The 13679-nt window shown below is 37.1% G+C and overlaps 1 protein-coding gene across 7 annotated transcripts in view; it reads right to left on the reverse strand.

The window, feature by feature from the left end:
* LOC135085042 (anoctamin-1) overlaps positions 1-13679 on the reverse strand; it is a 40192-nt gene that overhangs the window by 17284 nt on the left and 9229 nt on the right. For 4 of the 7 annotated variants that reach the window (XM_063979822.1, XM_063979851.1, XM_063979847.1 and 1 more), the window contains 10 exons: positions 11319-11417; positions 9080-9296; positions 8525-8590; positions 7093-7161; positions 5195-5355; positions 4429-4597; positions 3891-4011; positions 2783-2894; positions 2256-2416; positions 1161-1297 (listed from right to left, as the gene is read on the reverse strand). In XM_063979822.1, coding sequence (XP_063835892.1) covers positions 1161-1297; positions 2256-2416; positions 2783-2894; positions 3891-4011; positions 4429-4597; positions 5195-5355; positions 7093-7161; positions 8525-8590; positions 9080-9296; positions 11319-11417 — 1312 coding nt within the window. The remainder of the gene's footprint in view (positions 1-1160; positions 1298-2255; positions 2417-2782; positions 2895-3890; positions 4012-4428; positions 4598-5194; positions 5356-7092; positions 7162-8524; positions 8591-9079; positions 9297-11318; positions 11418-13679) is intronic. The other 3 variants (XM_063979836.1, XM_063979859.1, XM_063979831.1) reach the window with 2 other exon arrangements.

Raw genomic sequence — 13679 nt, forward strand, 5'->3', positions numbered from 1 at the left:
ACTGAACGACATGAACGTGGCGGGAAGACGCATGCGCCAGAACGGAACCATGGACTCCCGCTCGCCCGTTATGACGTTGAGCTGTTGAGAAAAATTAAGCTTGATTCCCAAGACAGTAAGAAGTGTTTTTCCCTGCTGAAAATAACGTTATCTATCTCCTATAGGTATAACACCACACCAAGCACTGCCGCCAGAGCCATCAAGATCAGAAGAGCCACGATACTGAACGACATGAGCGTGGCGGGAAGACGCATGCGCCAGAACGGAACCATGGGCTCTCGCTCGTCCGTTATGACATTGAGCTGTTGAGGAAAATTTAGCTTGATTCCCAAGACAGTAAGGACTAGTTTTCCCTGCCTTCAATAATAATGTTTCCTATCGCGCCCAGGACCGATATGTTATATGAAAAATCATAGAGAAGCGGCAGAAATCATCATGGTGGAGAACAGGCTGTCGATATTACTCGTATCTACGTAATTTTTGGCTACGCCCTAGTAAGAATCACATTCCTTTCTGCCATCTATATTTTATTTTATTTATTTATTAACACCAACAAGACATACACCATTTTAGACAATATTATACATGCTTTATATTTTCGAATCAAACCATTATTCTGGGCACGAACTTCTGAAAAACTATTCTCGTAGACCTTTAATCAAGATGCCACTTTTAGGCTAAGAACTCACGGCGCGATTTTTCACCCGCGCCCGCGGCGGTGTTGGAATTGCGGTTTTATTTCAAAACTCGCGGGACCCGTTATTTGCGCGATTACAAGCTGTAGGAATTGAAATTCAGGGTGTATTTCTTCAGCTTTATTTGTATTTTCTCCAGGATAAAAACCACAAAAAATAGGAAATCCCGTCGTTCTTACTTCCTCACTCATTCGTTTCCTCTCACTCACTCCCTTGCGTTCCGTTTCACACTCCCACACTAGCCGCCATCGCCCTCAAACGTGGCAGTTAACGATGCCACTGCAGCGGTCGCCCACCAATTCATCGCAGAGTGCGCAAACCGCGTCGTGAGTTGTGCATTAGTTTTTACACAAGTATCTGCATTCTACAGAAGCTGCGGGCACAGGTGAAAATTGCGCCGTGAGTTGTTAACCTTAAGCAAACGCGCCGCTACTTATTTAGTAATAGATGTAAATGTTTGCGTACCTCAGTCCGCTTGACGTGCGCGAGCCTTGCCAGGTACTGCGGGCGCGGGTGCTCCTCGTACACGTCGAAGCCGGTCAGGTCCCAGCGGTGCGTCATCTCCGCCGAGTACCGCTTCCACAGCTCCAGGAAACACGCGCCTAAAGCAATAGCGTTACAGCATGTTATGCAATACCACGACGAGGAAGTTGTGACTATAGAAAATGATGGAAAGGCCGAAGGCGAGCTTCATTCGAAATAGTCAATGGCAGACTCATGACTCTACTCCAAATGATCTGCCCCCCTAGACAAGTGGAACTTTTTGATCAAATCCAAAATCGAATCCAAAATCAAATCCGTCAAAACTCCATACAAAAAAAGGCTTTTCGACCACCTTTCAACTGGTTTACTTTATTTTAAAGTGCACTTTGTCTAGACCCATTGGGAAGCGTTTGCCGTGTACGTTTGTCGCGGTAATGGCGCTGCAACTGCACTTCTAGAAAAATTAGTATCATAACAAGCGCGCCACAGTGGTTTCCCCGTGCCTCTAATTTAAAGGCGCTCTTAAATTTTACATGTTTAAAACTTCCGTAACAATTATGTTACTTCATTCACAAGGAACACCTATTTTCCATAACTGATAATAATTTCAGAGGATTTGATGTTGAACGGAGAATCAAAAATCAAAAAATCAAAAAATATTTATTCAGTTTAGACCACAAGTGGCACTTATGAACGTCAATAGAAAATAATAAAAAAAAAAGAAAAGGTAGCCCTTATGGGGCACTTTACATGTCTCCTTATCTTTTGGGCCCTACCAGCGCTTCGAGACAAACATATGGCAAGTGCTGAGAAGAAACGCCGGAACAAACTCAGTCACCACTTATTGCCAGGAATTATCTAACGGTAAGAATAGTCAAATTTAAGTACATCAAATATGTGCAGACTGAACTGACCACGCATCCTTGTCATCAATATAGTCTCGAACCTTGTAGTACCCTTTGGACATAAGGGTATTTTTTATATGTATCGCAAATCAAAAGGAACTAATAAAACTTAGCGTAATGTTAACAATAATTTTTACTTGAAATTAATCATCATAAATCTATATTAACTTACCCCAAAAACTCATGAACACGGCAAAGAACACAGTGGTCGGGTTGTCGAACAGATACGTGATGCGGGAATACAAGCACGTGTCTTTGAGGTCCCAAAAGTCGCAGTGGTAGTCGCACAGCGGACACATCTTGATCGTCGAGTTGTAGTTGCATACGTCTTCGCTGCAAGAAAAGTAAAAAAGCATGTATTTTTTATAATCTTGTTCAATTGCTTTTTAGCATCTATGTCAAGTAGCGTAAGGTACATAATGATTTGGCGCACGTTAGAAGTTACAAGCTGGATTATCAGGAATTCATCACGCCCTATATGAGTACAGAGTAAAAGTTTTCACTACGCAGTTGGTTTTCTTAATAAAATAAAATAAAACAGCACACAGAATATTAATTCTGTGTGCTGTTTTATTATATATTAATATAATACTTTAAATGACTATAAGATAGTTTTTACTGACATTTCTATAATTATTTTATCAATAGATTGTGATTTTTTTATCTGATAATATTTTTTACAAAGCTGTAGTAACTTACCTAGGTTTATTCGAGTATACAGTAGACGCAGAATATATCACACATATAAGTCCCACTATCGATGCTGGTATAAGCATGTGCGTGTAAAAGCCGAGCCATGCGAAATATAAACCTGTAAATAATTATAAAAAATATTAAACATTACATTATACTCTTTAAATTTTACCCTACAACTCTGCTTCGACTTCGGAACAGTGTTAAAGGGCGGCCATAATAAAAAAACACCCATTTCGAACTTTACCGACTTGTCTAAAGGCTTGGGCAGACCAAACGCGGGGCAGTAGCAGCGCAGTTTAAATGCGGGCCCGCGCAAGTTGTAATACAAGAAACTCTTTGAAGTGTGTCACACCAAATTTGAACGCGGGCCCGCGCTCCAACCGCGCCGCACTGCAACTGCCGAACGACAAACGAGGCGGCGCGGGTGCGGGACAGAAGCGGCGCGGGTGCGGGACAGAAGCGGCGCGGGTGCGGGACAGAAGCGGCGCGAACGCGGGCCCGCGCTGTTGTATTACTATGGCGGCCATATTAGTATGACACACCGGACGCAGGGCGGTAGCAGCGCGTTGAAAGCGATTTTCGAATATTTAAATTTTTAACAACCGCCCGCGTTGCAACTGCTTTGAAACTGCGCTGCTTTCAGTGTGCCTCAGCCGCGCTGCAACTGACCCGCACTGCTTCTGACCCGCGTTTGGTCTGTGGAAGCCTTTAAGGTCGAATGAATTTCATCTTGCTATACTTATAGACCTGTAAGGTAATAGAATACCATTACCGTCGTCACAATGTTTTCTTTCGCTAACGAGTGTAACCAGATAAGACGTACAAGGTCGAAGAAATCGCAAAGGTTTACTTACACTAATCGTGCAATAAAAAGATAAAGTGAAGCTGTACTATGGTATTTTAGGATTTTGATCACTTAGGGTAATAATTTTCATTTGATAAAAAAAAACTCATTTATTTATCCAAGTAGGCTTTTAAATAGCACTTTTACACGTCCCAGTATTAACCGTACCACTGCTTCGGGTCAATAAATGGGCCAGTGATTTCCAGCCTTAATGTAAGTCGGTAAGGTTCAAAATATGCTAGCTAGGTGTCACTCTTAAATGCTTACCTATTTTAACTCCAAAATAATCCTTAATATAGTCGAGCGGCTGGTATTTTATACATTTGGATACGCTAGCCCATTCCGTGTATAGCAGATGCCGCATTGAGCCAGGAGTTTTGAGATCACCCTGAAATAATCAATAATAAATTATGTATTTATAATGTACACAGTCATTTTCATTGCAAAATTGTTCCTATTTTACTTTTTTTTTATGTGACAGGAGGCAAACGAGCAGACGGATCACCTGATGGTAAGTGATTACCTAAAATCCTAAAATCTCAATCAATTTTCTCTTAAAACAACTAAAAGGAAAAGATCTCTTTACAAAATAGTCCTGAAGAAGATTGTATATTCCGTATAATGAATCAAATACCAGTTAGGGAAACGGTATTTCTTTTCCCTCTCTCTCTATCTTTCTTATACCCAAAGATAAAAATATAGGGATTTTCTAAGATTATCTATCATCTACACTCGTATACAAATTTATTAAATACTAAGGCCTAGTTTCTAGTTCTTTGACTGGTCCTTCGAGCCGGATACTCACGTCGTGTAGAGGATACGCAGCGCTATACACGTTATTGCTGATAAGCCTCGTGATGCCGAATGCGAAGTCGTCGCCGGGCTCCTTGGAAAACTTCTTGCGGTCCAGGATGAACTGGACTATGCGAGAACGGATCGACGGAGTCCAGAAACATGGGGAACTTGTATCGAATCTGCAATGAAAACAGTATTTAAGACATTTTGAATATAGACATATTTTTATAGATACATTGGGTACAAAGTTAGGTCATGAACATAGGATAATTTGAATGAAAAAGGAAAACTGTTTCTCAGTATTAATGCACAATTTATTTTATGGCACCTCTTTATAGATGGGCACATCTATGGTAAACAAAACTAGTACGATTGCGTAGATTAGCAAAAAAAATATCAGGTTCGTATTAGGGAGGATTTAACGTTTTAAATTAGATGGTAACTTTTATTGGACTGTGTCATACTTTCAGACGATAAAATTATCACAAAATGCGCGAGTGATAGATTATACCACAGATTAAAACCGAGGGTTGATAATTGACCATAATGAGGGCATGACTTCCCATTGTGTTAAGTATCATTTTTATTTAACTTAAGGTGTATCTCACAGTGCGCGTGGATGCACAGGGTCACACACGAACAAATCACAGAGCTCTATTCAACGCTGTGCTGCTGCTTAAGCAGGCAACCTTTGTGAATACGGGAGTAAGATCAGAGCTATTTTAAAAATGTCTGCCTTTTACTCGTAATAATTTAACAAAATAACTTTTACTTACAAGTACTCCTTGTCCTTAGAATAAATGGCAGTGAGGCGGTGTCTCTTCTCAGGGAACTTTACTGGGTCCACCCTGATTGTGTTCATGAAGCTATCCCAACAGCCCTCCACTTTGTCCAGCAGACTGTTAGTCTTTTCGTGCACATCTTTAAGGGCTGAGAACTGCAAAATCAACCTTATTCTATTAGAACATGGTCTTATTTTAAATAGAAGGGTTTTTCTGAATTGAGTAAGTATTTTTTGAAGATACAAGCAATACAGTGTGCATTTTAGAACATACTGTGCCTAAATGATTAAATGACTGGTTAGTTTGAACTTAAACTTGATAGTGTTTTCACAGACATTGACAGCATTATTACAGCAACAATACATGGAGAATTCTAAAAATGTAATGAACCCATAGATAATAATTTTATAGATAACATTGCATCGATTTATGGGATCTATGATGTGAAGATTAGCTTTTAGCTGCTACATACATAATGGTGTTATAATTGTTCACTATTATAAGCTTTTTAGTTTTACAAAATGTCTATATTATCAAAATATAACTACCAAACAAGTTAGTACCTACTCGCTAAACATAAAATACATTAGTCAATTAATAGGGTGTTACTATCGCAAACACTGATTGTTATTTGCTATCGTAGCTCGTTAGTTAAGTATAATCACATGTTAGTACGCAGCGCGACCTTCGTTAATGGGATTTAATATTTATTTAAGCTATCCGTTATGTGCAGCGATGCCCGCGATTGTTAAGCGAGACCTATTTAATTATATTAATTTATTAATTTATATTATGTAGTGCATGAAATCGCACTTTAGCGCTACCAGCTATGAATCTAATCTTTCTTCTTTTGTATTTAATCTAAAGGGTATTTTAAGGGACTAATTGCATTTGAAAAATTATGGATAAAGTGACGATCAACATACAACACGTACAACAGCTCGCAACAGATGTCAGCACATCAGATTACAAGTTTTTGTTACAAAATAGCACCTATGTTCTATACAATAAGATACCATAGCTCGTTTCCTGCTGTATGTGGCTTGATGTGCTGTCATCTGTATAATAGCTGGCGATGTCCATTGTAGAAACGTTTACAATACGCGCATGACAGCGGACTCGCTCTCAATAAACAAAGAAATAAAAGTAGGTGTACATTTAATACAAACCACCACCATTATTATTAAAAATTACATATTAGACATTTAATTCTGTATAGTAAAAATAAGTGATAATCCACGATTTCTTTCATAAGACAGATAGGTAGTTACTTATTTACATAAAGTCACATCCATTCATAGCGTTTAGAGAACAACTAGGCAACGATCGCACATTAGCTTACAATGAGCCGAATCCACATGGGTCGCATAAGCGCGGATGTTAGTTTCAAGGGCGGATTCAAGAAGGGTTTCTTAGCCTGAGTCACGATGGTGTACAGTCAGCAATAGAAATATCTAAGAGACATCGAAATTGCCAGACCAATATTTTAAAATACGATTTTAAACGCAGTTTAATGATGATGATGTCTCTGTATCTTTCAAGGAGACTAATAGCTTTAGACATAATTTTTTCTCTAATTCATCAGAATTGCACTCAATGCATGATGTAAAAAACAAATGTTTGAAAGGGAGAAGTAAGAATGTACAACCAAGTGCTTTTGAAGCTTTTGTCTACTTTTGAAAAAAATCTGCATTCTGTTATTTATAGTGTTTAAAGTTTTAAAGTCTAAAGATTATGAGTAACTGAGCTTAACAGAGTATTAGTTTTTTTCTTTTATTTAAGAAAAAAGTATAAAATATCGATAGAGAAAGAATACACCATTCGCCTATCCTCCTAAATCCGCCCCCGGTTAGTAAGCTCATGCTTCGCGCGTCATATCCACGACAGCATACCTTAGACATATACAGTGCAGCATTCAGTATCTTATTCGTCTTCCCACCTTTTCGTATCTTACTGCATTCCTACGAACGTACATATAACACAATGTTAGATCTCATTCACATGGATCGATATTTGTCATACGCCACATTGATTTTTGGAGCACAATTTATTCCAAACACAGATAATTCTTTTTATGCGGGTGACTAAAAGCAACCTGTGTAATCAGACCCTTTAACTTATGAATAACTCGTGTGAAACCATTCATTATAAATAGTGTGTCTATGATGAATTTTTGTTGAGGATATGATATGTTTTTTTTTAATTTTAAATAATACAGTCAGCATCAAACATAATTATGTATACTTGTTTGTGCACAACACTTTTAACTGTTAACATACTTGAGCACATATTGAGATTTATTACTTTAACATCTGTGTAACATGTATTTGATGACGACTGTACAAAAGTATAATTTAAATAATTTCTGCTTGATTTATGGCACATTACATGCTACAATGCAAGGCATTTTTTGCACATTTTTTAATTTTCTACTTTTGACACACCAACATTCAACAGCTAGATTTCAAATGTTAGTTACAACACTTATCTAGAGAAATATACAGAACGAGCAACTCTTACAAAGATAACCTTTTATAATAACATAGTTTTAATCTTTTAATTAACTATGGTTCAAAAACAAACTTATTTATTAATTTATATTATCAGCGAAAAAAAGATTTTGTTTTTCATTCCTGCTACTATCATCAATTTGGTTTATTAGGTCAAAAAATACACTTATTTATAGTACAAAATACTATAAAACCTTTCAATTATTAGTTAAGAATACGTAATAGTATAAAATAAACAATTAATACTCATGATAATATGTATTCAGGGATTTCTTTCATCAAATTATAAAGTCTAGTATTCGCTAGGGGACAGATGTCACGACAAGAGTCAGGGAGTAATTCGTACGATGACATTCTAAATCTCGTTACGTCACATGTTTCTTCGCTCACGATTGGCTGGCACCCAAAGTGACATAATATGTCCGATGACATTTGTCCCATAGTGAACTTTATTACCTCTAAGCATTAAGCTAAGGGAGAGGGGACTACTCTATTATTTAAAAGCCAAGACACATCGACTAGATACCAAAATCCTACACATTTTAAGGGTGCGTTTCCATTGAATTTAAGCGGAGCGGAGTTTTCCCACATCCAATGCATTTGACGCAAACGGCGTTTAAAATGTAAGAAAACATTGTCACTAAACTCAACTCCGCATCAATTTAAATGTACCCTAATTAGCAAACGAGTGAAAGTGATCACGCTATACAAATTGATAATATTGTATTGCCTTGTCTCTTTCGCTCCTGCGTTATCTACTCCACGATACTGAACACCAAAGGTTAGAAATGTTTGCTATAATGAAAAAACATACCTTCATTGGCATCCTTAATTTTAATATTTCACTATAATCTTTCAGAACTTGTACGGGCGCATGTATCTGTAATAAAAAAAATATTTCTTAACACGACATCGTACACAACTAAAAACACTTAATACAAATCTAAGGCCCAGTTTTTTTCACCGAAACGGAGATAAGAGGAGACGAGAGAAAATTTTGTTTTGAGTAATCAATTATATTTCGTTATATCCATACTCCTCTCCGCTTTGATGGAAACCGGGCTTTACACATCCGGATTTACCTAATCTCGTATCTCCATTAGAACAAATAAACTTGAATTACTCTTTTTGTCACTTAACCTCTCGTATGCACTGATTAGGATGCGCGCCGTGATAGGTATACTTTATCGACGTCAAAATATATGGGCAAAATCGCAAAAATGGTGTGATATCCGCTTATCGCGGCGCGCATCCTAGGCCTACAGGCCGAGACACAATGACTTTCGCATTGTTGTCTGGGTTATCGGCATACGACCGGTCAACAATGTCAGTTAACGTCTACGTGTTAAGAATCAAAGTCCTGTCTCACCTTAACAAAGTTCAGTCCGTAAAGGTTATCCGGCGCGGCCCTCTCCAGCGCTAACCCCTCGAGTTCCAGGTTCTCCTCAAATATCCTCCTCTGTTCCACCGCCTCGGGTTTCCTCGCGTCCTCTTTGCCGGCCTCCCAGACCAACACGTAGTCTACCGTCTTCACCCCATCGGTGAAGGTCAGAGAGGGATTGTGGAGGACTCCGCCCATCACTATCCTGTCGTGAGATGACATTATGTTTGTATATCTCTTCATATTCATAAGGTGGACAGACGACCTCGTAAAGCTACCAACTGGTCAATCTGGAAGTCATTGGGGGATGTCTATGTTCAGCAGTGGACGTCCTGTGGCTGAAATTATGATCTTCAATTCATGTGTTGAGGAGTTTTATGGTCTGTTTTATGTTTCTGAATACGGACAGCAGATATTAACGATTTCTAATTATAACGTAGATTTAATATTTTTTAATTAATGAGTAACGCGTTTGACCTCAATCACACTTGTTAAGTTATGACATCTATGATGAAGTATACTCGTTCAGTAAATAAAATACCTATTCACTCGTGCCATAACAATAACAAGAGCAAATAGAACGCTTGCGTTCCTATTATTCTAATAAAGAGGATATTTACTCTATAAATAGTACTCACATAAATAGAATATTTAAAAGGAAAAGTATAATGGGCGTTTGAATTTCGATATAAATTAATAATACTTATGCCTGAATTAACTTGAAAAATCTAACCAACTTTCCCAAAATTCAGTTTGCGACATTTGCCTGTAAGAAATCTAACAGTTTTCTAAAAACGCTCGTTCTTTTTAGTCACAACAAATCAAAAATAATATTTTATTAATTTTGACTAGTATTGAGGCACTTATGAATCCCCGCCCGCGCCATTTAAATTATGATATAGGTACATTGATTGATTTATTAACAACGGAAAGAAATGTAGATGGATTTGTTATTAGATCATGCCAAATGCAAAGCGAGGTTAGTATGTTAGACACCCTGCATAAGTTAACTATACAGTTTGACCCTTCATTGCCCTCCCAATGTACTTACAGAAGAATAATGCTGCGACATACAATGACTGTAAAGCAACGACACGATGGGATGACAGAAAACTACCGGCTGATTCATTAAGACGAACTAACTCAAAAAATATTATCAATATACATACTTACACTGCATAAAATAGTGAAATCTATACCAATATTATAAATGCGAAAGTAACTCTGTCTGTCTGTCTGTCTCGCTTTCACGCCTAAACCACTGAACCGATTTTGATGAAGTTTTTATCCCGGTTGTTGAAACAGGGACGCGCGCGATAAAGTTTTTCTGTGACAGACAAAATTCCACGCGGGCGGAAAGCTAGTCAATTAATATTATCATAATATTATCGACCGATTTAGGTATCAAACACGGCCTAAATACGGCTAAATGACTGTAATTGCAACAATATCTGATTAATTAAAATTTTATCAACATTCCGCTCGATAATTTTAGGACACGCGTCAATTTGTCCAAACATTTCAGCTTTTAGTTAACATCTTGACTTTTTTGCCAATGTTCCTTACGGCAACCGAGTAAACCGATAATTGCGCTAATTAGTGTTTATTTAGGTACGGCTGAGTCATCCGGGATGTTTGCTTCTTCATGAACGTGATAGTAAAGTTACAAAATATTCCTAAATGGTGATTTGATTGTTGGTTAACTTAGAAGATGTTTAACGGTGATACCAACTTACCAAAAAGAAAATTGCCTAATGATCGAGTCACCGAAATCATTGATTGAGTGATAATGAGACACGTACATATTATGAAAAATATAATGTGCGTTTTATAAGTATGTTAAATAAAAGTAAGTACTGAATAATAAATGAGAACATTCAGTAGGATAAAATCTGGCAAAATCATGTTTTTTAAACTTTTGAAATATTAATATTAAATGAGTACAATAATTTATCAGAGGAATAATATTAAATGCCTAATTAGGTAAATCAAATTTTCCTTCCTGTACCGAAACCACCGATACCAAATACATGATTACCTTATTTATGAAATAGGTATTATGTTTCTGGCGTGAATTTACATACATACATACATTTAATTTTGTATACTGGATGCGAGCGGCGCAGGACCGGTCTTTGTGGAAATCCTTGGATGCCTTTGTGCAGCAGTGTACGTCATTTGGCTGAAACGAACGAACTGTATTTATGATTTAGTGTTGTCTACTCACGAGCAATGGTTGTCCGAGGGTTTGCCATTGCCGACGTCGGGAGGTCCGCCGCAGATACACTCCTCTGCTGGCCTGGTGGACGCTTCGCTACCGTTGTCCCTGAAACGTGCTTCTGAAGGTGAGACTCCGCCATACATTCATGGAGATGATCAATTTTAACGTGTTTTTATTTATGCAATTTTACGAAATACAATTGTACGAAAGAATGTTCTTTGTGCGAATGACTAGTGACGTAATTCGCGCCACTGTGTGCGGTGGAATCTCACCTTTTGAGGATGTGTCAAAACAAAAGTGTCAACCTAACTAAGCATACATAATTTTTCCCGAATTTGTCCTCATGTCAAGCTATATTGGGACGTGTAGAAGTGCCCTGAAAGGGGTCTACATACTAATAAGAATTTGAATTTGCTACGTCCGGAGTGTCTTGGTAGCCGATCTCACGAGAGGCCTAAAGAGGCATATCACCCAGAGTATTTCTATAATGGGCTATATTTACTACTGTTATAGTCATGGTTTACTCATAGTTTTGTAAGGGTAATGTTAGGAATATCGAGGGTTTTCATTAGACTTCGAATGTCAGAAGTTTGTGATGAGTCCTTTACCACAGCCTTTACTCAAAATATAACTGATTAGCATTACTTAAACGCACAGGTATTATATTCTTATTTGCGCAACATTTTAGGAACCACAAGCTGCATAATCAATAAGAGACTAACTTAGTCATCTGTATATTTTTAGACGATTCTAGATTCATGTAGTTAATCATCTAAGACCAAGGAAAATTTTTGGTCGACCAATTAAAAACGGGGCTTAACTGAGTCCTTTGGCAAACCCACTTTCAGATTAGCATCTCAGAAAAGTATCTATTTGGCTATTTCTGTTTCTAAAAATAAATCAATCAAATAGACTTCATATCGCGAAGACAATTAAATATAGTACATAGTCTTCACTGTATCGGTCGAATATTCGGCCATGAACCGCAACACACTGTCAATTGAAAATGTATCTGCCACTGGATTGGCTGTATGATGTCATACAAATCACTGCCAATGGAAATAAATACAGGAACAGTCATATGATCCGCAGAACATTATTTATCATTTATGCGGTCGTTTACATACTGGGAGGATTGTGTTACAATTCTATTTACAATACCCATTTACATGGCCTTCACTGCACTATTACATGCATGCCATTGCAACAAACCATTGTATGCGTCCATCTTGAAGAAGGGTTCACCACAGTGAAAACCTAATTTTGGATAGAACGCTGTAGTTTCACATGTTAGATTTGGCTTGCTGTTGTAAGTGCTTTTAATGAGTAACTTTACCCAAACAAGTTAGATTTCTATTTTTGAAAAGATCCAAAACCATATAAAGATATTAATACAAAGCATAAAAACTACCAAGTGTAATACAAAAATACAACACAATTACACAAACAATAACACACATCTATAACGACACATTATTTTTAAAAAACGCACAACACAATCACACAAATGAGAGTTCTACGACGACACAATATTTGATTAAAAAATCGCAGTTAGTTAACAAAACAATGTGCCAGTAAGTTTCTACACATTAAGCATTAAGTTCTAATATTGTAAGAATATGTGCGCTTACGCACACTCGATATTATTTGCTCTAAGATCTAAATGTCGAGTATGTGCCATTTAGTTATTTACTTAGTAACTCACGACACCAAGGATCTTTCCATTAATACACCATAAGTAGCCCATATTAAAAGCATTAAAAAATAATTAGAATTGTCCTTATCTCCAGGATAGTTTTCCACTAATTAACGTTATTTATTTATTCTATTCTATTGTCATGTGGTATCTTCAAATTGATATAATGACAATGTAACTGTTATTTATAACAATGACGTAATACCTATTTACAGTTATAGTAACGGTTCTATTAATGAATAATTTAAAATATTTACAATTAGATTAATGCGACAACTAAGTAGACCCCTAATGAAAGTATAAATCAATTCTCAAGCATAGATATCGATCCCCATGATTGGTGTATTGTTCATTAGAGGTTAAAATCTATGAGCTTGAGTTGGGTTTTAAGTGTCTTTTCTCAATTTTCCTAAGATTCGTAATCTACATGGTGGAATTTTGTAATGCCACCTGGAGGGAAAGTACTCTTAATATTGTAGATAGAAAAAAAATCTCAAAGAAAACATTCCTTTATTTTTGAAAAGAAATAGAACTGCATTCAAAGATTTCTAAGTATTTGCTTGCCACACTCGGGAATTGAACCAACTAAAATCTGTTAAAAATTACACCCTGTATTTTTATTGCATCCATCGTTAGGGTTCCATCGCCATGGATTTATGCCATGGTGGTGA

The sequence above is a fragment of the Ostrinia nubilalis genome, chromosome 2, assembly GCF_963855985.1.
Source record: "Ostrinia nubilalis chromosome 2, ilOstNubi1.1, whole genome shotgun sequence".
In the NCBI taxonomy this organism is placed as follows: domain Eukaryota; kingdom Metazoa; phylum Arthropoda; class Insecta; order Lepidoptera; family Crambidae; genus Ostrinia; species Ostrinia nubilalis.